The sequence below is a fragment of the Cervus canadensis genome, chromosome 20 (assembly GCF_019320065.1).
Source record: "Cervus canadensis isolate Bull #8, Minnesota chromosome 20, ASM1932006v1, whole genome shotgun sequence".
Taxonomy (NCBI): domain Eukaryota; kingdom Metazoa; phylum Chordata; class Mammalia; order Artiodactyla; family Cervidae; genus Cervus; species Cervus canadensis.
The window spans coordinates 2,709,212-2,733,865 of NC_057405.1; the positions used below are offsets into that span (position 1 = coordinate 2,709,212).

The 24,654-nt window shown below is 39.4% G+C and overlaps 1 protein-coding gene and 1 pseudogene across 2 annotated transcripts in view; both read right to left on the reverse strand.

Moving 5' to 3' along the window:
• RNGTT (RNA guanylyltransferase and 5'-phosphatase) overlaps positions 1–24,654 on the reverse strand; it is a 223,844-nt gene that overhangs the window by 37,520 nt on the left and 161,670 nt on the right. For both annotated transcript variants that reach the window (XM_043438970.1, XM_043438969.1), the window contains one exon: positions 10,652–10,718. In XM_043438970.1, the coding sequence (XP_043294905.1) occupies positions 10,652–10,718 (67 nt within the window). The remainder of the gene's footprint in view (positions 1–10,651; positions 10,719–24,654) is intronic.
• On the reverse strand, positions 21,697–24,234 carry LOC122422549 (annotated as a pseudogene).

Genomic DNA, 24,654 nt, shown 5'->3' on the forward strand with positions numbered 1-24,654 from the left:
CTTGAAATGGTCTTTATTGCTACCTCTACCTTTGCAAGGGGGATAGAGGGTTACTAAAACTTTATCAGGCAAGAGGACAAGTAAATATGCCTTCCCAATTGGCTACTTACTTGAGAAATTCTTTTTCTCTTTTTGTGGGAAAAAATGAAACATATAACTTCCAGAAGTCTAACATATAATCTAGATCAGAAACCATGACATTTGTCAGAAATATGACCTCAACAATAGTCACTTTAGATATGATCTTTTATTTACATGGTTATCAGTGCCTTTGAAATTCTTTTTACAAGTAAAATATTTGCAGGGAAAAAACCCAACAGGTTAAGAAACACTGTGTTATTTCCTTCCACCAAAATAGGATGTCTGCTGCATTCAGTTCAGTTCAGTTCAGTCGCTCAGTCGTGTCCGACTCTTTGCGACCCCATGAACCGCAGCACACCAGGCCTCCCTGTCCATCACCAACTCCCGGAGTTTACCCAAACTCATGTCCATCGAGTCGGTGACGCCATCCAGCCATCTCATCCTCAGTCGTCCCCTTCTCCTCCTGCCCCCAATCCCTCCCAGCATCAGGGTCTTTTCCAATGAGTCAACTCTTCGCATGAGGTGGCCAAAGTATTGGAGTTTCAGCTTCAGCATCAGTCCTTCCAATGAACACCCAGGACTGATCTCCCTTAGGATGGACTGGTTGGATCTCCTTGCAGTCCAAGGGACTCTCAAGAGTCTTATCCAACACCACAGTTCAAAAGCATCAATTCTTCGGTGCTCAGCCTTCTTTATAGTCCAACTCTCACATCCATACATGACCACTGGAAAAACCATAGCCTTGACCAGACAGACCTTTGTTGGCGAAGTAACGTCTCTGCTTTTTAATATGCTATCTAGGTTGGTCATAACTTTCCTTCCAAGGAGTAAGCGTCTTTTAATTTCATGGCTGCAGTCACCATCTGCAGTGATTTTGGAGCCCAAAAAAATAAAGTCTGACACTGTTTCCACTGTCTCCCCATCTATTTCCCATGAAGTGATGGGACCAGATCTTAGTTTTCTGAATGTTGAGCTTCAAGCCAACTTTTTCACTCTCCTCTTTCACTTTCATCAAGAGGCTTTTTAGTTCCTCTTCACTTTCTGCCATAAGGGTGGTGTCATTATGAATACCTAAATACATGATACTATTTTCTTTTCTGAGAACATTTCAAAATTCAAAAAAAAGAAGAAAAAAAAAAGCTTAGTCTTTTTCTCTCTAAACCACATTTACAATAAGAGTCACATTGATATGATAAATCTAGTTTTCAAAGCAAAAAAAAAAACTAAAATATGCTAAAATGACTTCTAATACTTTTCTATAAAGTGTCTAACTCAAGAGAGATTGAAAATAACTGGAATTTCCAGCTAAGAAAAACGCTAACTTTCTTAATTGGAAAATAATTTGAGGACTATTTTTAAAATGTTCTCAGAATAATGTATTCATGAAATCTACATTTCAAATAAAGCTACTATATTAATAATAATTTACAACCACAATCTTAAATTCAAAAATTAATTTATATTGCCTCAAAGACATCCCAACTCAAGATACAACAAAGATCAGAAAATAAAGTTTTAAGGCAGTAAATATATATGCAACTAGAACGAGAGTTGTAAATACTTTGATGAACTTCATGGTAAATATTTGGTGACTAAAAAACAAAAAAAGATTACACAACAACCAAGAAAAACACAAGTTCATAGACACAGAGAAGAGATTAGTCATTGCCACAGGCGGTGAGTGAGGGTGGGGAAAATAGATGAAAGGCCTTAAAAGGTACAAACGTCCAATTATAAGGGAGATAAGCTCTGGGGATGTAATCTGACAGCGTGGTCGGTCAGCTCAGCTGCTGTTGTGTCCGACTCTCCGTGACCCCATGGACTATAGCATGCCCGGCTTCCCTGTCCATCACAGCATGGTGACTATAGTTAATATGTATGCGTGCTAAGTAGCGTCAGTTGTGTCCGACTCTGTGACCCTATGGACTGTAGCCTGCCAAGCTCCTCTGTCCATGAGATTCTCTAGGCAAGAATACTGGAGTGACTTGCCATGTCCTTCTCCAGGGCATCTTCCCAACCCACGGATTGAACCTACCTCTTTTAAGTCTCCTGCACTGGCAGGCAGATTCTTTACCACGAGCGCCAGCTGGGAAGCCCCCATCAATAATACCATATTGCATATTGGAAAGTTACACCATATTGTATATTACTTGAAAGTTGCTAGAGAGTAAGGGGCTTCCCAGGTGGCTCAGTGGTGAAAATCCACCTGCCAATGCAGGAGACGCAGGAGATATGGGTTTGATCCCTGGATTAATGAAGATCCCCTGGAGAAGGAAATGGCAACCCACTCCAGTATTCTTGCCTGAGAAATCCCACAGACAGAGGAAGCTGGCAGGCTAGTCCATGGGGTCACAAAAGAGTTGGACACGACTGAGTGACTAAACGTACACACACAAGGTGATAATATATTAAGCAGACTGACTGTAATGCTCATTTGCCATGTATACAATATCAGATCATTACGCTGCATTATATATCAACTCTAGCAATAAAATAAAAAGATAGTTGGTTTTCTAGGCATTCTTCAATAATACTGTTAACAAATATTTATTTAGTGCTGTTACATCTTAGGCACGAGGTTAACTGTTGAGGATACAGACGTACACAAGACATAGTCCAGCCCTGTGGAACTCAAATTCTTACAGGTAAGCTTTTTAAGGGCATGAAGGTAAGAATACCAAAACTGAGACATGTATGGCAACAGGCCTGAAGTGTTCCTCAATTCTGGCAATAACACGGCCTAAGGGGCCCTGGTAAAAATGGCAGGAAAACTACTGCTATTGAATACATTTTGGAACCCTAAGTCTGCAGTTTCTATATAACTTGTTGGTAACAATGCATGATTTTAAACGCCCAGAAAGTTATAATATGGACTCACTAGAGAGCCCCACAAGGGCCCTGAAGCACTCTGGTACAAGTATACAAGATAAAATGCTGTCAGTGACTTAATAGCTATTGCACAGAAGCAGACAGACTTTTGGCTTTTACAACAGTTTGTGGGGTTGTTTTTTTTTTTAAGCTTCTTTCACTTTTTGAATCTGCTTTCAACAAAGAAATATTCATGCCTGCTCTGATTACTGCAACATGAGACACTGAAAACTTACCTCTCTGCTCACAGTACTACAGAAAACGTATTCAATGAATATGGCACACAAATACACAAATCTAGATACACTTCTGCTGCTTTCTCTCAATTTCTCACTCATCTGTTTCTTTCTGTTTGTTAATCTAGGAGGATCTTAATTTCTTTATCTTCAAAATACATGAAGTCATTTGAAAGACAGAGTAGATGTGGAAGGTTCTCTTTTGTTGAGAATTAGGGTTTTGTTGAAACAGAAGAGAAGCTTTGCTTGGCTCCTCAAAACACCTTAACTGCATTCTCAATAATCTTTTCCTATGCTCTCTTCCTCCCTCTCCCCAGCAACCATGATGTCCCCTCCAACGTCAGGCCAAGGGGTAGCATCAACTCAGGGGCAAGTAAGCTTCCTCCACTCTCCCTCCTGCATCGACGGGGCAGATGGCAGCATTAGCTGGACAAGCCCTACCTCGCAGCAGTGCTGGTGAGTCGTGACCCATTTTCCAAGGAAAGAAGTTAACTGAGTGTGCTGAGACCACAACTAAAAACTAAGTCAACAGAAAAATAAACAGAACAGAATGAAAAATACAGCAGTTACATCACACTTCTTTTGGAACTCTGGTTTACATTATGTGTATATATACATGTGTGTGTGTGTGTGTGTGTGTGTGTGTGTGTGTGTATACTGGAACTCAGTGAAAATTAACAGTCCTACAGGTTCACAGCGGTAAGTATGGAAGCCACTAAACCAGAATACTCAGTTCTACAGCCTGCATCTTTATCTGATGTAATACTTTAGCTACCTTAGAGATTGAAAAGTGTCAATATTAAATAATTCCCTTCAGTAAAAAACATTGATCTAACAAAACTAGTGGAGATGATGGAGTTCCAGTTGAGCTATTTCAAATCCTAAAAGATGATGCTATGCAAGTGTTCCAATCAGTATGCCAGCAAATCTGGAAAACTCAGCAGTGGTCACAGGACTGGAAAATGTCAGTTTTCATTCTAATCCCAAAGAATGGCAATGCTAAAGCATGTTCAAACTATTGCACAATTGCACTCATCTCACACACTAGCAAAGTAATGCTTAAAATTCTCCAAGCTAGGCATCAACAGTACGTGAACCGTGAACTTCCGATGATCAAGCTGGATTTAGAAAAGGCAGAGGAACCAGAAATCAAATTGCCAATGTCCGTTGGATCACAGAAAATGAAAGAGAATTCCAGAAAAACATCTACTTCTGCTTCACTGACTATGCTAAAGCCTTCGACTGTGTGGATCACAAAACTGTGCAAAATTCAAGAGATGGGAATACCAGATCACCTGACCTGCCTCCTGAGAAATCTGTATGCAACTCAAGAAGCAACAGTTAGAACGGGACATGGAACAACAGACTGGTTCCAAATTGAGATAGGAGTATGTCAAAGCTGTATACTGTCACCTTGCTTATTTAAATTATATGCAGAGCACATCATGCGAAATGCGCCCAACTGGATGAAGTACAAGCTAGAATCAAGATTGCAGGGAAAAATGTCAATAACCTCAGATATGCAGATGACACCACCCTTATAGCAGAAAGTGAAGAGGAACTAAAGAACCTCTTGATTAAAGTGAAAGAGGAGAGTGAAAAAGCTGGCTTAAAATTCAACATTCAAAAAATGAAGATCACAGCATACGGTCCCATCACTTCATGGCAAATAGATGGGCAAACAATGGAAACGGTAACAGATTTTATTGTCTTGGGCTCCAAAATCACTGCAGATGGTGACTGCAGCCATGAAATTAAAAGATGCTTGCTTCTTGGGAGAAAAGCTATGACAAACCTAGACAGCATACTAAAAAGCAGAGACTTGACTTTACCAACAAAGGTCTGCATAGTTAAAGCTATGGTTTTTCCAGCAGTCATGTATGGATGTGAGAGTTGGACCATAAAGAAAGCTGAGCGCTGAAGAATTGATGCTTCTGAACTGTGGTGTTGGAGAATACTCTTGAGAGTCCCTTGGACTGCAAGGAGATCAAACCAGTCAATCCTAAAGGAAATCAGTCCTTAATATTCATTGGAAGGACTGATGCTGAAGCTGAAACTCCAATACTTTGGCCACCTGATGGGAAGAACTGACTCATTGGAAAGACCCTGATGCTGGGGAATGATTGAAGGCAAGAGGAGAAGGGGACGACAGAGGATGAGATGGGTGGATGGCATCACTGACTCGATGGACCTGAGTCTGAACAAGTTCCAGGAGTTGGTAATGGACAGGGAAGCCTGGCATACTGCCATCTATGGAGTCACAAAGAGTCAGACATGACTAAGTGACTGGACTGAACTGACTGATCTAATGAGCCACACATTTTCTAAAACACCATCAGTCAGTGAACAAACATAATCAACTTTCTTAGCTTTTTCAGTATTTTCTGAGAGAGACCCCATCTCCTTTGGGGTCCTTTTTGCACCTCCTGCATATGCACATGGATACAAACACCATTCCTGTATTTCCTGGGCTGTAAAGAGACTTCTGAAAACTGAAGCTCAGAAAGCTTAGAGCGTGAGACGGACTAATGGCACCCTGTCCCTCAGCAGGGCCGGAGTGGGCATGAGGGAGAGAGTCACTCAGCTGTACTGATCATAAAATAACTGCTCAGAAAACGCTTACATTCCTTACTTTTCACATATGGCTGCTGCACGGAATTCACAGTTAAAATACAGAAGACATCTTCCAGCTGTTCTGCGGTGTCAACGTGGAAACTGGACGTGACTCAGCCTCATAGCTCCACACACTCCTTGGGCTGACAGGACTGCAAGAGGCAACTAATATCAAGCCTGGCGGGGAGGCACAGCCCTGTGGCCTTGAGACTCTCCCTAACAACCACTAAGTTGACTAAAAGTGATGCTGACAGGCTTCACTCTTTCTTTCTTTTATGGATTCTGGCTGCTAAGTGGAGCCTCCAGGACTAGAACCCTATGAGAATAGCACTGAGATTTTTATCAGACTATAAAATGCTTTAGAAAACAACACTGAATAATAGGTATAAAATGTAAACTATAATTTAAACTTGACCATGTCTATAAAAATAAACTATGGATAACAGGATTATATACATACTGAACTAAGATAAAAGAATTATGCAAAGACATATAGAAATAACCATCCCAGAAAGTTTCTGACAACCTGAAAGCATATGAATAGGAATTAAGTAAAATTTTACTTTAATCAAAATGTTTCTTTTGAATTTCAAAGACTGAATATAAAAATATAATGAAATCTATTTCTTTCTTAAGAAAACCCTAAGTCACACATAACGCAGAACATGTAGAAACTTACCTTAACCTCAGTGATGGTGACAGAAGTTAGTACTGGGTGAAGGGGAAATGTGCTTCATTTACAGCACGCAACAGTGGCTGTGGATGTGTCAGACAATTCTTTTCTTACACTGTATTACAACTCATTATAAGATACCAGTGTTTTATTTAGTTTATCATATTTTAGGATAAAATAAGAGCATAATCATGAGTGTTTACCATCAAGTTCTTCGGATGACAAATTTCCCATGAAAACTTAAGGACTGAGCTTCTTTGAAAAAAGAACCTTCCAGTGACTTACAGAAGATGTTAGGAGATACAAAAGGCAAAGTTGGAATAACCTCCTCTAAAAATAATGAAACCTGAAACTAGCATATAGATGTACCAGTCTAAAACTATAATGAAATTCCATGTTTGTACACATCTGTATCTAGGGTGTGAAGGAGGGAGGGAGAGAAAGATGGCTGTAACAATTCACATTATACACTAATAGTACATCTATTGTCACCCTATAGCAAATTTCTGAACTCATTTAATACTTGTCCAAATATCTATCACCCTTTTTGTGTTTTTCTTTTTCTTTCTGACCTTTATAAACTGGAGCTCCTTTTTAGAAATACAACCATGAAATGTCTCTTCAACAAATGTAACCTCTAACACCAAGCCACTCAAATTTAGTCTTGTGATGGTAATGAAATGAGAATTCCTTTTCTTAAATATTCAAATGAACAAACTCCTATCTTGATTTATAAAAATTTCAACCAATATTCTCTCAAGAAAAGCAAAACCATTTCCATTTATTAAAGGTTATATCTGATATCTATGACATATAATATAGTATCATTACATTTAGTTTAAAGAGAGAAAAGTACTGGTACTTCATGACCAAAAGAAGTCAGATGCAAGACAGGGGGTAGAGAAAGAAACTGAAATTTCTAGCCCAATCTCAAGCATTTAAACTGATTTTTTTTATTGTTTTCCAATTAACTTGTAAGCATTCTAATTAGATAGGATCTATATAGCATTTTCATAAGAACCACAGGAATTATAAAAGAACCTCAATAATTAACGAGGATAAGAAATCCTTTCATAGCATATGAAACAAACCTTTCCCATGGAAACATCAAAGGAAAAACATGCCCTAAAATAATGGACTTTTTCTATTGAGTTGATTATCCAGGCATAAAGGGTTGACAAAGGATTGACCTCTGTCACTGGGCTTGATAGAAATGGCCTGAATAAAGAAAATGATACGTTAATGGATCAGGTGAGTGATGGAGGAATCACCCTCATACATACACTTATGTTTTTGAGATAACATGTAACAGACACACACACATACAAATTCTACCCTTCCTTAAATGTATCAGACGTGTCTCTCACTTTTTCATTATTTCAGTTCTAATAAGGGGAAAGAGGATTTTCCAAATCAGTGGATAGGGAAAAAAGTTGGGCTTTTAGAAATGTTTCTGCTGAAACTTATCAGGATTCCTGGCTTTACTGTAGAATTTGGTGAACAGGATAGTGAGGGAGGCTTATGAAGAGACTCTCGCCAACGCTACTTGAGGTTCCAGGGATGTTAAAAATAGGAAAAAAAAGAGACAAAGTGCCTGAATTCCTGTCATTATTTAGGGGATCAGAAACACTCAAGAGGGTTCACAGCTTAAGACCTTAACATGGACTTTTGAGTGTCTTAAGTTAAATTAAGGAAGGTATTAAAGAAATGCTGATGCTATGGTAGCTAAATAAGGTATTTAATGTAATGATGTCAATAATGTGACTAACCTCCTCAGTATTATATATCTTGTATGTCCTATTCAGGTTCGGTATACTCTGAAAAAAACCTTTGTCTTTCAAAGCATGAAAATATGTCATATACACAAGGGGAAAGGACTTTGAAAAGAACAAACTTGGAGGATTTACACTACCTGATTTCATGACTTATTCTAAAGCCACAAAAATCAAGACTGTGATATTAGTGAAGGCATATAGTATAGACACATGGGGCTTCCCTTGTAGCTCAGCTGGTAAAGACTCTGCTTGCAATGCAGGAAACGCTGATTTGATTCCTGGGTTGGAAGATCCCCTGGAGGAGGGTTAGGCTGCCCACCCCAGCGTTCCTGGGCTTCCCTGGTGGCTCAGGTAGTAAAGAATCCGCCTGCAACGCAGGAGACCTGGGTTTGATCCCCGGGTCGGGAAGACCCCCTGGAGGAGGGCATGGCAGCCCACTCCAGTGTTCTGGCCTGGAGAGTCCCATGGACCGAGGAGCCTGGCGGGCTACAGTCCACGGGGTCGCAGAGAGCTGAACATGACCGACCAAGCACGGCGCAGCACAGACACAGGTCAGTGGGACAGAATAAAGGTTCTGAAATAGAGATTCACACACACATACGGTGAACTGACTTTAAACTGAGATGCGAAGACACTTCAGTGGTGGAAAGGACAGTCTTTCTAACAAATGGTTTTAGAACAACTAGATATTGTAGGAGGGGCAATATTCCTCTTTACCTTGAACTTTGCATCACATACAAAAATTATTTCAATTAGATAATAAACCTAAATGTAAAACCCAGAACTATAAAGATTCCAGAATGATACATAGAAGAAAAATCTTTCTGCCTCTGGGCTAGGCAAATGTTTCTTAGATCAATACTAACAGCAGGAGCCATGAAAAAAGAGTAATAAACTGAATTCCATTAATATTAAGAATTTTTGCTCTTTGAGGATCTTGTTAAGAGAAATCCCATATCTGATAAAAGACATATTCAGATACAAAGAATGCTCAAAACTCAACAGTTTAAGAAAACAAACAAAAACAAAAAATGGCAAGGTTTTGAACACACACCTCACTAGAGATGTATAAATGGCAAATAGTACACGAGAAGACGCTCAACATGATTAGTCATTACAGAAGAGCAAATTAAAACTACAGCGAAATATTATAAACCTACAAGAATGCCTAAACTCAAAGACTGACCATACCAAACGATGATGAAATGGAGGAACAGGCACTCACCCTGATGGTGGGAAAATAGTTTGGTAGTTTCTTAAAACACAACTACCATTTAACTCGGGCTTCCCTCATACCTTAGTTGGTAAAGAATCTACCTGCAGTGCAGGAGACCCCGGTTCGATTCCTGGGTCGGGAAGATCCTCTGGAGAACGGATAGGCTACCCACTCCAGTATTCTTGGGCTTCCCTTGTGGCTCAGCTGGTAAAGAATTCACCCACAATGCGGTAGACCTGGGTTTGATCCCTTGGTTGGGAAGATCCCCTGGAGAAGGGAAAGGCTACCGACTCCAGTATTCTGGCCTGGAGAGTCCGTGGGGTCACAAAGATTCGGACATGACTGAGCCACTCTCTTTCACCAGTTAACTCAGTCATTTTGGCGTTAGGTATTTACCCAAGAGAAATGAAAACATATGTCCATACAGAGACCTGTACACAAATGTTCACAGCAGCTTTATTTAGAGAAGCCAAAAAGGAGAAACAACCCAAATGTCCCTCAGCATGTTAAAGGATAGAGAAATTGGGCTAAAACCATATAATGAGATATTACTCGGCAATAAAAAGGAATGAACTACTGAAGGGTAACAACATGGGTGAATCTCAAAATAATAACTGAATCAAAGAATCCAAAAGAAAGAAATACAGTATGATTCCATTTAGATAAAATTCTGGCAAGTGCAAATTAATCCATAGTGATTAGATCCGTGGTCACCTGGGAACTGGAGGATAAAAAGGAAGGGAAGAGGTGGGGAAATTCAATGAGGCACAAAGAAACTTACAGGGGTGACGGATATGTTATTTGTCTTGATTGTGGTGACAGTTTCACAAGGGTGAGTGTAACTGGATGTCAAACTGTACAGTTTAAATATGTATATTTTCCTACATGTCTATTATACCTCAATAAAGCTGTCAAAAAAATTCTACTGGCAACTAGGGTAATGAAGCTCTAAATGGTACTCTTCTTAACTAATCACCAAATTGCACTGGTCAAATTTATTATGGGCAAGATTATTAAACTAACTGATTCACTGAAAAGATGAAGTACTATTTCAGCAAAGATATGTAAAAGCAAACAAAATTAGTAATTCACATTCCCCAACTTTTGTGATAGTTACTTGAAGGATTTTAGTGGGTTCTGGACGAACGAACTGTACCTAGGAAAAAATGTTAGAAAGTGAACATCATACCTTGATTTGTGCAAAGGGTCTTTCATAACCTCCAACATAGAGAAGGCCAATATTCTGAGGAAGCAACCTACAAAGGATAAGAAAAACACCATTTATAAAAATTCTTCCTTAAATATAAGGTTGTATAATTATAAAATTTGCATAATAGATACTTAATATGAAAAAATTAATATCTATGCAACTATTCTTGTCTTTTGCATGATGGAACAGTAACCAGCAAAGGAATAATTCTTATACTTCAGAAAATGGTGGATAAACATTGAAAATGGCAACTTAAATGTAAAACAATCCAACAAATTAGTAATTATAGCAAAATCACTCCATAGAAGAGAATTAAGCAATGCATAGATTTTAAAAAATCTATAAGTTCAATTCAAGAAACACTCTCTGTGTTTATATACCATGCACTATGGAGACAATATTAATACAAACCTAAATAGTTCACTCCCAAAATCTAACAGGAAAACCAGACACACAAACAATTAACTACAACAAAAAGTAGTCTGATAAATACTATTACAGAGGTATTTATCATTGCAAAGTAGTGGAGTGAGAGGTACTTGCTATGGAGGGAGGTGGAGAAGCCTGAATAGGTGGAATTAAAGGCTTAACTCTGATGGGTGGGTAAAGCAAAGGGAAAATTTTATAAACTAAATCCTGAGAATGCAGAAGATTTGAGACAAAAAGGAAACAAGTATGGCTCAAGTAAGGGATAAGTTAGTTGGAGATAAAAACCCAAAGAAAGCTTAAAATGGGCCATGAAGAATGTCAGACTTCATCTTTATTTCATAAGCAATATTTATTTTTTTGTACAAACAATAAGTGCACACACAAAAGTGAAAAACCATCTAGAGGGTGGGGATAAACTGGCTACCTTTCCTGCATCCTTCCTTCCTATTTAAAGAGGTCTACCATTCTTGACTTCTAGGGGCTTCCCTGGTGGCTCAGCAGAAAAGAATCTGCCTGCAATGTAGGAGATGCGGGGAAGATCCCTGAGTGGGGAGGATCCCCTGGAGGAGGGCATGGCAACCCACTCCAGTGTTCTTGCCTGGAGATTCCCATGGACAGAGGAGCCTGGTGGGCTACAGTCCCCGGGGTCACAGAGAGTCAGCCACGGCTGCAGTAACTGTGCACGCACACACCATCCTTGACCACGTGAGACACTGTGAGTGAGGAAGTGCTGTCATTAGGACCACGCTGTGTCAGGGCTGCCCTAGCAGCTCAGTGGCCAAGAATCCACCTGTCCATGCAGGACACGGAAGTTTGATCCCTGATCCAGGAAGATCCCACATGCTGTAAGGCAACTAAGCCTGTGTATCACAATTATTGAGCCTACACTCTAGAGCCTGCGAGCTGCAACTGCTGAAACGCATGTGCCCTAGAGCCTGTGTTCTGAACAAGAGAAGCCACCACAAAGAGAAGTCCAGGTACTGCAAGCAGAGAGCAGTCCCTGTTCGCTGCAACTAGAGGAGAAAACCCTGTGCAGCAATTAAGACCCAGAAAAGCCAAGATATAAAAAATAAATAAACATTAAAAAAAAAGAACCATACTCATGGAGCATGTAGTCATGCAGGGTCTGCTGCTGCTGCTGCTACGTCGCTTCAGTCGTGTCCGACTCTGTGCGACCCCAGAGACGGCAGCCCACCAGGCTCCCCCGTCCCTGGGATTCTCCAGGCAAGAACACTGGAGTGGGTTGCCATTGCCTTCTCCAAGGCATGAAAGTGAAAAGTGAAAGTGAAGTCGCTCAGTCGTGTCCGACTCTTAGCGACCCCATGGACTGCAGCCCACCAGGGTCCCCCGTCCATGGGATTTTCCAGGCGAGAGTACCGGAGTGGGGTGCCATGGCCTTCTCCGGGCAGGGTACGATAAGCACATAATTAAAGTAACTACTCCATGGTGCTTATAATCATTGTCACCAGGTGACAGTGTGAGTAGTTGTTATTACTGAAGGGGAGAACATGCCGGCCTAAAATATGCCACTTGACGTGTGGGTTATTTTCAGCTGACAGCAATCAAGATCCAGCAGACTCAGGAAGAACTTTTACCTCTCCCTTAACTACGTAAAAGAATTTAGATAGGGGGCCTGGCCCAGAAAAACAGCTATTCCCATAATGTTATCTGAAAGTCCTATCTGCATGGCAGGGCAAACCTCTAAATACCACACATTTGGTCTCATTATCTTATGAGTCACTCTCCTCCCCTTTGAAGGCCCAGGCCCTACTCCCACTCCTTAGCATAGGATGGCACATAAGCTTCAACTGTCCAACTTGCTCTTGAGTCTCTTATCACAGGGGATCCTGTATGTACCAACTTAAATATGTTTTCTCCTGCTAATTCATCTTCTGTCAATTTAATTATTAGACCAAAGAAGCTAGTGCTGTGCTGAGTCGCTCAGTTGTGTCCAACTCTTTGCGACCCTGTGGACTGTAGCCTGTCAGGCTCCTCTGTCCATGGGGATTCTTCAGGCAAGGATACTGGAGTGGGTTGCCATGCCCTCCTCCAGGGGATCCTGCCAACCCAAGGATCTAGGTTCAAAGAACCTAGAAGAGAAGGGAAAAATTTTCCACCCCTACATTAACTTTCCACTGACTTGGTCTAGTAAGACTAACAGCATGCTTTTAAAGCATCTTTGATTTTATAAATTAGGTAAACAAATATTCTATCTCTCAGGAACATCCTCTGTTCCCTACATTCTTTAAAAGTCTATAAAGTATTAAAGGCCACTAAATGTTAGCCGCCTAGTTGTGTCCAACTCTTTGTGACCCCATGGACTAGGGCTCGCCAGGCTCTTCTGTCCATGGGATTCTCCAGGCAAGAATACTGGAGAGGGCTGACATTTAAGAATGCTAATAGCAGATAAACACAATAATAAATTAAACCAGTTGAGCAAAAAGCTACTTAAGTGTGGAATGTGAATCTTACAGTAACACATTTTAACATGTTGTTGAAGGTTATAAATGACTAAAGGCATATTTGTTTCCTGGATGCAAGTAGAAAGCATGAGAAATGTCCCCAAGTGTCTCAACTGGGAAATGGAGAATTTCTTCACCATCATTTGACAAATAAGAAATTAATCAAATCAACAAAACTTTAAATCACTCACAAGTTGCTAGTATCACAAATTTAATGTTAGTTATATATAGCAGTGGTAATTTATTTTCTGTATAACAAATGTTCACAAAAAGCTTGGTAAACTCCTTTTAGAAGTAAGAATAGTCACTTCATACAAATAGATGCTAGAAAAGGAAGAGAATAAAAGCTGGCTGACATTTAAAAATCAATGTCTCTAATTACTATGCATATGCATTTCAGGAAGCGTGCCAATATACAATTTAGTGTCCCCGTCTTGCTCCAACTTGCCTATCTAATAACTACCTTCTACACAAGAAATATCTTAAATATGTTAGTTACAAAGCATATATATATTTTGCTTTTTAAATCTTGTTCTTTCTCATTCATGTACATATTATTCCTTGCCATAAATTATACTACCACCTTCATTTGTGTGGGTTTTAATATGTACCATAATTTAAAGGTTTGCTATGTGTAAAATAATTAATACTCTGAGAACAAAAATTCCAACTTGTAAGATGGAACATTTATTAAAATGCTTTTACCTTTCAAAAAATTATTTTGCCAGATTGTATGCATAATTATTGTGAAATAATAGGCACCATTTCATTATGACAGGGTACTCATATGTTATATAGCAATCACATTTTAAATCCCAGAGTAAAGGCATTAATTCACCATTGATAGATGCACTTATATGTATATGTTAAAAAGTATGTGTTAAAGTAAAAACCGTGACTCATTTAGTACCAGGTAATTGTTTTGCAACTTCTGTTAGGTGAATATTAACATAATCTTTATACAAATGCTAATAACTCCCAAAAGATTTGCTTATAACCAAATGCTTCTACAACATGGCTAGCAAAGAAATTTTTGGAATCAGAAGGCATTATTGGGAAAAAGAAAATCTATTAGAGCTTTTGAAAAAAATAAAGATAGGCAAGACTGATGTTCATTTTGCTTCAATATCCCAAATACAAATATTAACTAATATCTATTCTGGAAAGAAAGCTGCAAAATTATTTCCAGAAAATTTTCTCACATAAAGGAAAAATAAAACTTGGCAGGTAATAGAAAGAACATCATTTAAAAGAACCTCATTCATCATCATTCAGTGATGATATATCAGGCTTAGAAAAAACTGCTTTGAAAGGAAATTGAGTCTATAATTATTTCAAATTAAAAGTTTAAAAAAAGGCAAAGGGGATCTGTCTAAAAATAAGCTAAATAACTCAAAATTAACTGTTCTGTCTACAAGCCCTAATTACATTACCCACTAACGGATACACTTTTCAGCTGCAATAAAATACTTTGAAAAAACTTACAGCACCTTGAATAATGACTGACTTAAATAAAATCCCACTTCTAAGCCAAAAAGCAAGTTCCCAAAAGAGCAGACTATCTCCAATACATTTAGTACTAGGAAAAAAGAGAAAGCCAGTGCACTTAGAATAGGATCAATAGGGCCCTTCTGAGTTTGAGAAAATGTATGTTATTGAGAAGGCCTACATTATTCTTTGAGACTTGTAATAGAATGTAAGTAAAAGCAGCATATGCCATTAGGCACAAGATAAAACATGAATGAGCAAATGAATGAGTTTATTATTACCCTTACAGACTTTTCTGTAGCCTACACTTTTCTCTTCTGGTTTGCTTTCTAAATCCTTGTATAAGAGTTAGTGCTTCATGAAAAAACAAATCACCACCACCACCACGTTTAAATGTGAGAGTTGGACTGTGAAGAAAGCTGAGCACCAAAGAATTGATGCTTTTGAACTGTGGTGTTGGAGAAGACTCTTGAGAGTCCCTTGGACTGCAAGGAGATCCAGTCAGTCCACCCTAAAGGAGATCAGTCCTGGGTGTTCATTGGAAGGACTGATGCTGAAGCTGAAATTCCAATACTTTGGCCACCTCATGCGAAGAATTGACTCATTGGAAAAGACCCCCTGATGCTGGGAGGGATTGGGGGCAGGAGGAGAAGGGGACGACAGAAGATGAGATGGCTGGATGGCATCACCGACTCGATGGGCATGAGTTTGAGTAAACTCCGGGAGTTGGTGATGGACAGGGAGGCTTGGCGTGCTGCGATTCATGTGGTCACAAAGAGTCAGACACGACTGAGCGACTGAACTGAACTGAACTGAACCACGTTTAAATAAAGATCTGTGTGCTGTTAGAAATAAATTACCTGAACATGATCTTTGTGAAACATACACTGACACAAATAACAGAAATAATAAATAAGACTGGGGAAGGATAAATAAGATGCTGAAGTAAACAAAAGAAACCTGAATCATTTTGCAAAGGTATATATGAAGAAATGCTGTTGAGCTATTGATATTCAGAAAATAAATACCAACATAATGCATAAGCATATAGAGATGAATAATATACCACATTAAGGGAGCAACTTCAGGAAAGAGAATTTTGGCATACTCTGTAAGTCTACAAATAAAAAGAACTGTATATAAATATAAGTCCTTGAGTTCATAAATTTGTTTTGCACAGGGGTATGGGTTAGTAATTATGAAAATACATCATATGTATATAAGAATTTAAGGGACAAATATTCCATGGGTAAGGAGATACAGAGTGCTCACTGGGCAAAGTTATAAATAAGAAAAGGGGAGAGGCTAGAGTGAACATAATGATACTGGATTAGAATCAAGAGGTATCAACTGGGACTCTTGGCTTTTAATAAATTCACAGATAGATAAAGATATAAATATAAGTGTGTGTGTAGGTGCATGTCAGTATACAATACATTCCCAACTCTGACAACTGACAGGGTCTGTAATGACACCCAGCAGCAACGACCCTGCCGAGGACCTCAATCTGTGTTTCCAAGCATCAGTCTTCACCAATTAAAACAAAAACATTTGGCTCTTTAGAGAAAAGGTTGATTTCTGGACTGAGGAAGGAAAATTATAAGAAGAGCCTGAACATCTTGTGGTAGCGGGAAGTCAGGAGGTACGGAAAAGTGATGGTCGTGCATCAAAAACTCATAGAAGCTGAACTGAAGGTGTTCCCAACGGCCAAAGCCAAAACAGCAGAATCAAATCAGAGTGCTGGCTTATAACCCATGGAGTGAATTATTCCTAAGTCCTCAGTAACATAAATAAGTATATCAGGAAGAAGGGACAGTGGTTCTTTACATCTCCATCCCTATTAATGCACTGAGAAAGAATGAGGGAAACTGAAATTCACCATGTTTGAAATATTCGCCAAAATGAAACTGAAGAAAATCTCATGATAACTATTGCTGCAGGCAAGAAACACTGAAAGATACTAAAACTCGAAGATGAAGGTAGGATGAGAAACGTGACACTTGCCTAGTCTCAAAGTTCTTTCCCAGAAAACACTTTTTAGTTACAATATATATACATACACATACACCCACAGTAACTTCAGGGTACAGAAATTCAGAAAACTAGCTAACCAACACGACAGCCTTACCTGCCCGCCCCCCCAAAACACAGTGCACCTAGAAGGTCACTCTATCACTTCCACGATGTTCTTCCCTAAAGTATCCCCCCAAAAAGATCAACCTCAGGGGCATTCTATATAATAACTGACTAACATTCTTCAAAAAGTGTCAAGAGCATGAAAAGCACAAGTGAGGTAGTCACAGATTATAGTAAGGAGACATGAAGCCAAACATAAAAGAATATAGGGTTGCATTTATGTAAGTTTCAAAATCAGGCAAAACCAAACCCCAGTGTTTGGAGTTGGATACCTAAGTAATAAAAGTATAAAAAAGAGCAAGAAAGCACAGATGTACAGACAACGGTCATCTTTGGTGGGAAAGAGGAGCTTGTGAATGAGAAATAGCACACTGGAGGCATCTAGGGTGCTGGCAACATTTTCCTTCTTGTTCTGAGTAACGGTTAAATGTGTGTTGGTTACATGAAATTTCATTAAGCTGTACATTTATGTTCTATGCACTTTTATGTATATATATTATAAACATAGTATATATACATAAACACTTTTATGTATATATATTACACACATATACATATTTATAGTATTAAATGTATACTATAATACTATAAAAGGTCTTTATATAAAAAGCCCAAAGAAAAAAAAACAACACAAGAAATCAGTAAGAGAATAATGCTCCTAAATGAGGAGTACAGTACTAATTGGTATATCAACATATTTTAACGTTCCTGTATAAACAGATGAGTGTTTTAAGAGATGAGCTTCTAGGGAATCCACAAGTCCCTCTATCCCCTTCTTAGTGCATGCATACATGCGAAGTTGCTCAGTCGTGTCCAACTCTTTGCGACCACATGCACTGCAGCCAGCCAGGCTCCTCTGTCCATGGAATCTTCCAGGCAAGGATACTGAAGTGGGTTGCTATTTCCTACTTCAGGGAATTTCCTGACCCCTACTTAGTACTAGAGCTACAAATTCTATGGAAAATATATAATATGAAAACAGGGAACTCACATATCTGGGCATGATGGTATAATGGTTTTAAATAGAACGACATTAAAATTTGCTTAAAAAGAAAACACAAGTACATTAAAAAATATATAGATAAAATTTCTACTTCCAGCCAATGATAAGGGTAATAAGAACTGAACTAGGTCCTACTCCCTCTAAGCAACTAAAAACACAATGTTGTACAAAGGTTTTCAGAAATTGGTCAAAAGGTAGCACAGGTCAGTGGTGCCCATAGAGAGGAAACAAACGAGCGGGTCCTACCACCACCCCAGCTGACCACCTGGAGCTTTCAGATCAGTGTCCATGAAGCCCAACACACTCGCTATCTGAGTCTCCAAAGGGAAAAACCGCCAACCGCATGTCAAGACAAATGAAAGCACGCATCTGTGAGAAGCCTGCACCCGAGGCTCACGGCGGCTTTATTCGTAGTGGCCAAGCCTGAAAAGCTCTCAAATGTCCGTCCACACACAGGTGAAGAGCCTGTAAATCGTGACACAGCTGCACGACAACAGGCTACTCGGCAATAAAAGGAAACTGACTGTTGATCCGCGTAACAATATGGAGGAGCCCAGTGTTAAAAGCAGCAGCGGAGAGGGGACACACCGACTGTTTCCAGTTACTTAAGATTCTAGAAAATGAATTCCAACAGCAGTGGTTGCTAGAAAAGGGAAGGAGCGGTGCTGGAGGAGAGAAGGAGAAAGGGGTTAACAAAGGGCAGGAGGAAACTGACAGGTGATGGATATGTCCATCATCTTATTCCAGGGGTGGTCACTTCACACTCAAAAATCTAATTGCACACTTATACTGTGTACAGTTTATCATTTATCAATTACTCCTCAATAAAGTTGTAAAAAGTAATGTACAAACTTCACCTTCTAAATTTTACTAAATATATTTTAAAAAGAAACTCTATAAAATGTTTGCAGGCCACATCGCAAACTGAGTCTATGAATAATTCTTAATCAATCCACCCTGATCATTCTAAATGGCAAGTTGGTTTTTTGAAGAACTGCCTGTGCAAACAGGAAGCAGAATAGTCTGAAAAGTGGATTTTAACAGGGAAATAACTTAACACATATAGTTCCCCACATGCTTTATTATCTACTGATCATAAGAATTATGCTGTAGTTTACTTCTACCTACAAAAGAAGAGAGACAAGAGTGATTTATATAGGTGCTGCTGCTGCTGCTGCTGCTAAGTCACTTCAGTCGCATCCGACTCTGTGCGACCCCATAGACGGCAGCCCACCAGGCTCCCCCGTCCCTGGGATTCTCCAGGCAAGAGCACTGGAGTGGGTTGCCATCTCCTTCTCCAATTCATGAAAGTGAAAAGTGAAAGTGAAGTTGCTCAGTTGTGTCCGACTCTTAGCGACCCCATGGACTGCAGCCTGCCAGGCTCGTTCATCCATGGGATTCTCCAGGCAAGAGTACCGGAGTGGGGTGCCACTGTCTTCTCTGATTTATATATATCTCAAATCTAAACATCTGAAATTATGTGAACATCACCATATCCATAAATTTTCACCTTTTTGAAAATTGACTCCAAGATACATACGTAAAGCACATTTGTTAAAAGAAAAATAAGTGACTAAAACTTTTGTTTCCTGTATTGAGAAATTCTGAATCTTATTTTCTCCCTCAATTTTTGTTGTACAAGTTTCCCTTGAATACTCTGCATAAGACTTTGACCATCAGCCTTTTTCCCTGGAAAAAAGTAGGAACATTATGCTAAGGGGCCAATTTTGCAGAAAAGTACAAAAGACGCCGTGGAGACAAGAAACAGAGAAATTTAAGCTGAGTGGATATAATTCACAATTCCATTTTTTTTCTGTCTAAATTATAACACCATGTCGCATACTACCAGCTATTTCAATAATAGCTATGATCAATCAAAGAGAGAAATGTCGTTTTTTAAAATCACAGACCCCAGAATGACTGAGACTGTTATATTCTACATTGAAAAGAATTACTGCAAATCTGAATTTCAGCTTCATAGAACTCTCCACAAAATGCTGACTGACCCATGAACTGTAAAAACTACCGCAAACTGCCTATAGGTCTCCACTGACAGAATATACATTATACTGATTTTCTCTTTACTATTAACTTTAACTTAAATACTCTTCTAAATATTACATATGCATCCCTTTTCTTAAAATATAAATTATGGTAGATATTGAATTAGCATTTTTTCCTTGCTAAGGCAGTATTAGCTTTCTTTATTAAGTAATTAATTCTTTATCATTTTCAAGACTCCACTTAGGAAACTGCCTATTTTTTTTTAATAAATCTATATAGTTTTATTAAGACAAAAAACTGACAGTGTTGATATGAAGTTTACATTTAAACAAAAGTTTTCACAAAAACCTATCACACACCTAAAAATTACAATGGAGTTCTAGATGCAGGTCAAGACGATGTCAACAACTGATGGATCTCATGACTCAAGACAGTGTTTTGGATTTTAGTTAATTCTTAGGATTAAAAAATTTGTTTTGTTTTAAAGTGAACCACTGCCCCAGTATGAAAATTAAATCTTCTCCTGAGACCAGGGCTTTTGAAATCATTCAACTCTTGGACTTGTGCTGTCAGTGACTGAACCCTGCCACCAATGGTTTCAAAGTTCAAAAAAGAGGCTCCAAGAGTTTTCCACCCTATGAGCACCGGCCCTTGTCCTTCCCTACTCACCCACCTCCTATACCACTCTCTGCCCTTCCCTAAATACTTCACCAGTGGCTTGGATGGAGAAGCTGATATTGGTAACTTCACAATAGGAAAAGAAAGGGTCTTCTTGTCAGTTTCATAAGTAGCACCTCTAAGACCGAATGATCTGCCTGTGAATACACTCCAATAAGACTTTTCCTCCTCAACCAGTTTCCATCCCCCAAATGGCAGCTTTGGTAGCTTCTTAGTCCTTTGCTGGGAACAGCATTATGCTCAGGCGGGGAATACCTTGACTTCTAAGTTTCAGGCATTCACAGCTTTTAAACAGTCTCTCACAGTCCTCATTTAGGTTGCCAATGACATTTTTTGAAAGGATACAATATTCTGGACACAGAACCCAATCATCATTAGTTGTTCTTTCTTTTGTTTCACCATTTCCCCAAATTTTAGCAAAAATGATCCTAACCCATCTCCCTTCTTTCCCACCCCACCCCACCCACCTCAAATAATACACCAGTAATAGCCAAAAACTACACACATGCTACGCTATAAAAATGCAGAGTTAACACTATCGGGAAGAAGGCTGTGTGGGTTGTGGAGATGCTCTTTGAACATTTACAGTATCTCTAGCTCTCCCACATCCCATTCTGCGTTTTGTCCTTCATAGAAGGCCCTTTGCTTTTTTTTTTTTAAGCAAAGTTCAGACTGGGTGCCTTGAAACACTGACCCTCCTTCCCCTCCACAGGGATGGGTGTGCAAACTATACAGCACGGAACGGCTTTAAAGCCCTTGGGCTGCTGCAGGGCACAGAAACTATACTGGCTCTCCAAAGGACATCTTCTCAAGCCACCTTTATGGCGTCAAGACGAGTAGAACTCCTCCTTTCCCCACTTGAAACCCACAGTCAGATGTGACAGGGGCTGGTATTCAAGAAAGTGAATTCTTGTCATCTTTTTTGTCATCATCCTCTGAGGGGTAAGAATGCCACGTCAGCCTTTCCTCATAGAAGGATATGACAACCTGTGGGCACCTGATATTGGCTTCCTCGGCAGGAAGCAGGTCAGCCTCATTAGAGTTCTTACATTTCATCAGGAACATGAGTTCTCCACTGGAGTCCGTAGCTCCAATACTCCGGCTCTGGTTCCAAACCCCGGGCAAAGCCTCGCGGCTTTTCTGACTCTTCTTTCTCCTTCTTTGGTTTGCTCTCCTCCCCCTTATCTTCCGAATCAGAATCAGCTTCGCGCTTGCCTCCCTCTGATTTATCTGTCTCGTGTGCTGTTTTCTGTGACTGCAGAAACTCAGCGATGAGGTCAGGGCAATCCAGGTTCTCTTCTGGTTCCCATGTGTTATCCTCATCTGAGAACCCCTTCCACTTCAGCAGGTACTCCACTTTGCCCTTCGCCACTCGGCGGTCTAGGACTTTCTCCACCACGTACTCTTCCTCCTCTTCTTCTAGCACCGCCTCCACTTTCTTCTTGTTTTGTTTTTTCCCCATAGTGCCCGCCAGCTTTCTGGTATAAAGGATGACGCTGCTCAGGTCTTGCAGTCGTCAACCCTCCCTACACTGGTTCAAGCGCCCAGGCTGTCCCGTCCGTCCTCTTCCCAATTTACTGTTTCCTCTCCAGTCCAATACCCCAGCCATCCACCCAACCCACGTCGCATTGTCTTGGTCTACTCAGGCCAAAGAGCGACCCGCAACTCTGAAACTGCCTATTTTGAATTAATGGACAGCTCCTGCCTTAATTCAGTGTATTCTTTTGTTCAAACAGAGTAACTTCTGACTGGCTTAGTTTATCAAGCCCTTGAAGGAACTTTTTACCTAGCTGAATAGCTCATGGAAAAGAGTTTAAACTGTAACAATTCACTTTAACCTTTATTTTGATATCTGTTCAAAACACACTGATAACTAATGAACTATTTTTAATGACTTCAAATTTTAAAGTGACCAGAATACTATACTGCACATCAATTATTTGCTTATAAATCAATATTTATCCTTGATATACACCTTGATCAACTAACAAAGGTCAACATAACGTGTGAGATAGTTTAACTTCAGTAATGTAACAACCATAATCTAGTCTTAAGTATATATAAGATGAAGTTCCAGAATATCATATGCTGGGCTGAGAACAGGAAATTACGAGATATTCCTAAGTAAGACATCACCGGACAGTGTTGGCAATGCTTATAAAGCATGATACTAAATGTTACCCAGCTGCCTTGGACCATATTTTATAAATGAGTGAAAGACCCTCATGCCTTTACAGTGAAATCAATTTGATTATTCCCCAAAAACAAGATAGAAGTCTGAAAACATTGCACTAAGTCAAAGAAGCCAGTCACAAAAGGACAAATGTTGTATATTTCGCTTACATGAGGTGCACAGCACAGCCAAATTCATAAAAACAGAAAGGAGAACAGCAGTTCCTAAGACCAAGGTGAGAAAGGAACAGCCATGTTTACTGGGTACAGAGTCTCTGTTTAAAACGGTCACACGGTTCTGGAAACCGACAGTGGCGATGGTGGTACAGCGCTGGGTACTTAAGATCACTGGTTTGAGGGCTTAAAAAACGGTTACAGAGGTAGGTTTCATGTTATGCACATTTTATAACAATTTTAGGAAGTCCCACAATGCCATTCCTAAAATACAAGTCTATCAACAACTTCAAACATTTTTCTCTTCATGATTCCCAAAGATATTGCTCCAGACCTCCTTCCATTTTTAAATCTCCTCAGATCATCCCTTTCTCCTCTCATTCCAAAAAACACTTTCATTTTTCATTGAGTGGAGAAGCCTCAGTCTTGAGGTACCAGTTTATCTATTTTCCAATTCATCTGTATTTCTGTACATACATTCTTAGCCTTCCTTCTCATCCCCTTGCTTAAGCTGTCCAGCCCTCCATTGACTTAATACCTTCCCAACTTCAACACTTATTATTTTCTTCTCAAAAATCTGTAATCTTCTATTTTCTCCCACTCTGCCAATTAACAAGGAGGGTTACAAGGGCAGGAATGGCCATTCTGAAGTTGAGTCAACTAAAAATCACTATATAATGGATAACATTTGTGGAAGTAATTTATCCTGAGACAGATGACTCATAGATGAAGATTTCTAGGTCCTTTTTGTTCAGAGTGTTATAATGCTGTGGAAAGGGTGGCTGACAGATTACCCTGTATGTCTGATTCCCAACTTTGGTGCTTATTATCAGGCAACTCATTTAACTCCTTTGTAGGCTCAGTATTTTGTTGGGCAAATGGTGATGACTTAACTTCACAGAAATGTTTTGAGGATTAAATGAAATAATTTATGTATTTAATATTCACACAATCTAACCTAAATCAGTGGAATACAGTAAATGACCCAAAGTATATTTTCAAAATACCCCAGCATGTTTTAAAAAGAAGAAAAAATGTGCACTTGAGAAAAAGGTGAAGTTGATTGTTTTGGGATGAAATGTCCTATAGATATCAATTAGGTCTAGCTGGTCCATTGTGTCATTTAAGGTTTGTGTTTCCTTGTTAATTTTCTGTTTAGTTGATCTATCCATAGTTGTGAGTGGGGTATTAAAGTCTCCCACTATTATTGTGTTACTATTAATTTCCTCTTTCATACTCGTTAGCGTTTGCTGTACATATTGCGGTGCTCCTATGTTGGGTGCATATATATTTATAATTGTTATATCTTCTTCTTTGATTGATCCTTTGATCATTATGTAGTGTCCTTCTTTGTCTCTTTTCACATTCTTTATTTGAAAGTCTATTTTATCTGATATGAGTATTGCGACTCCTGCTTTCTTTTGGTCTCCGTTTGC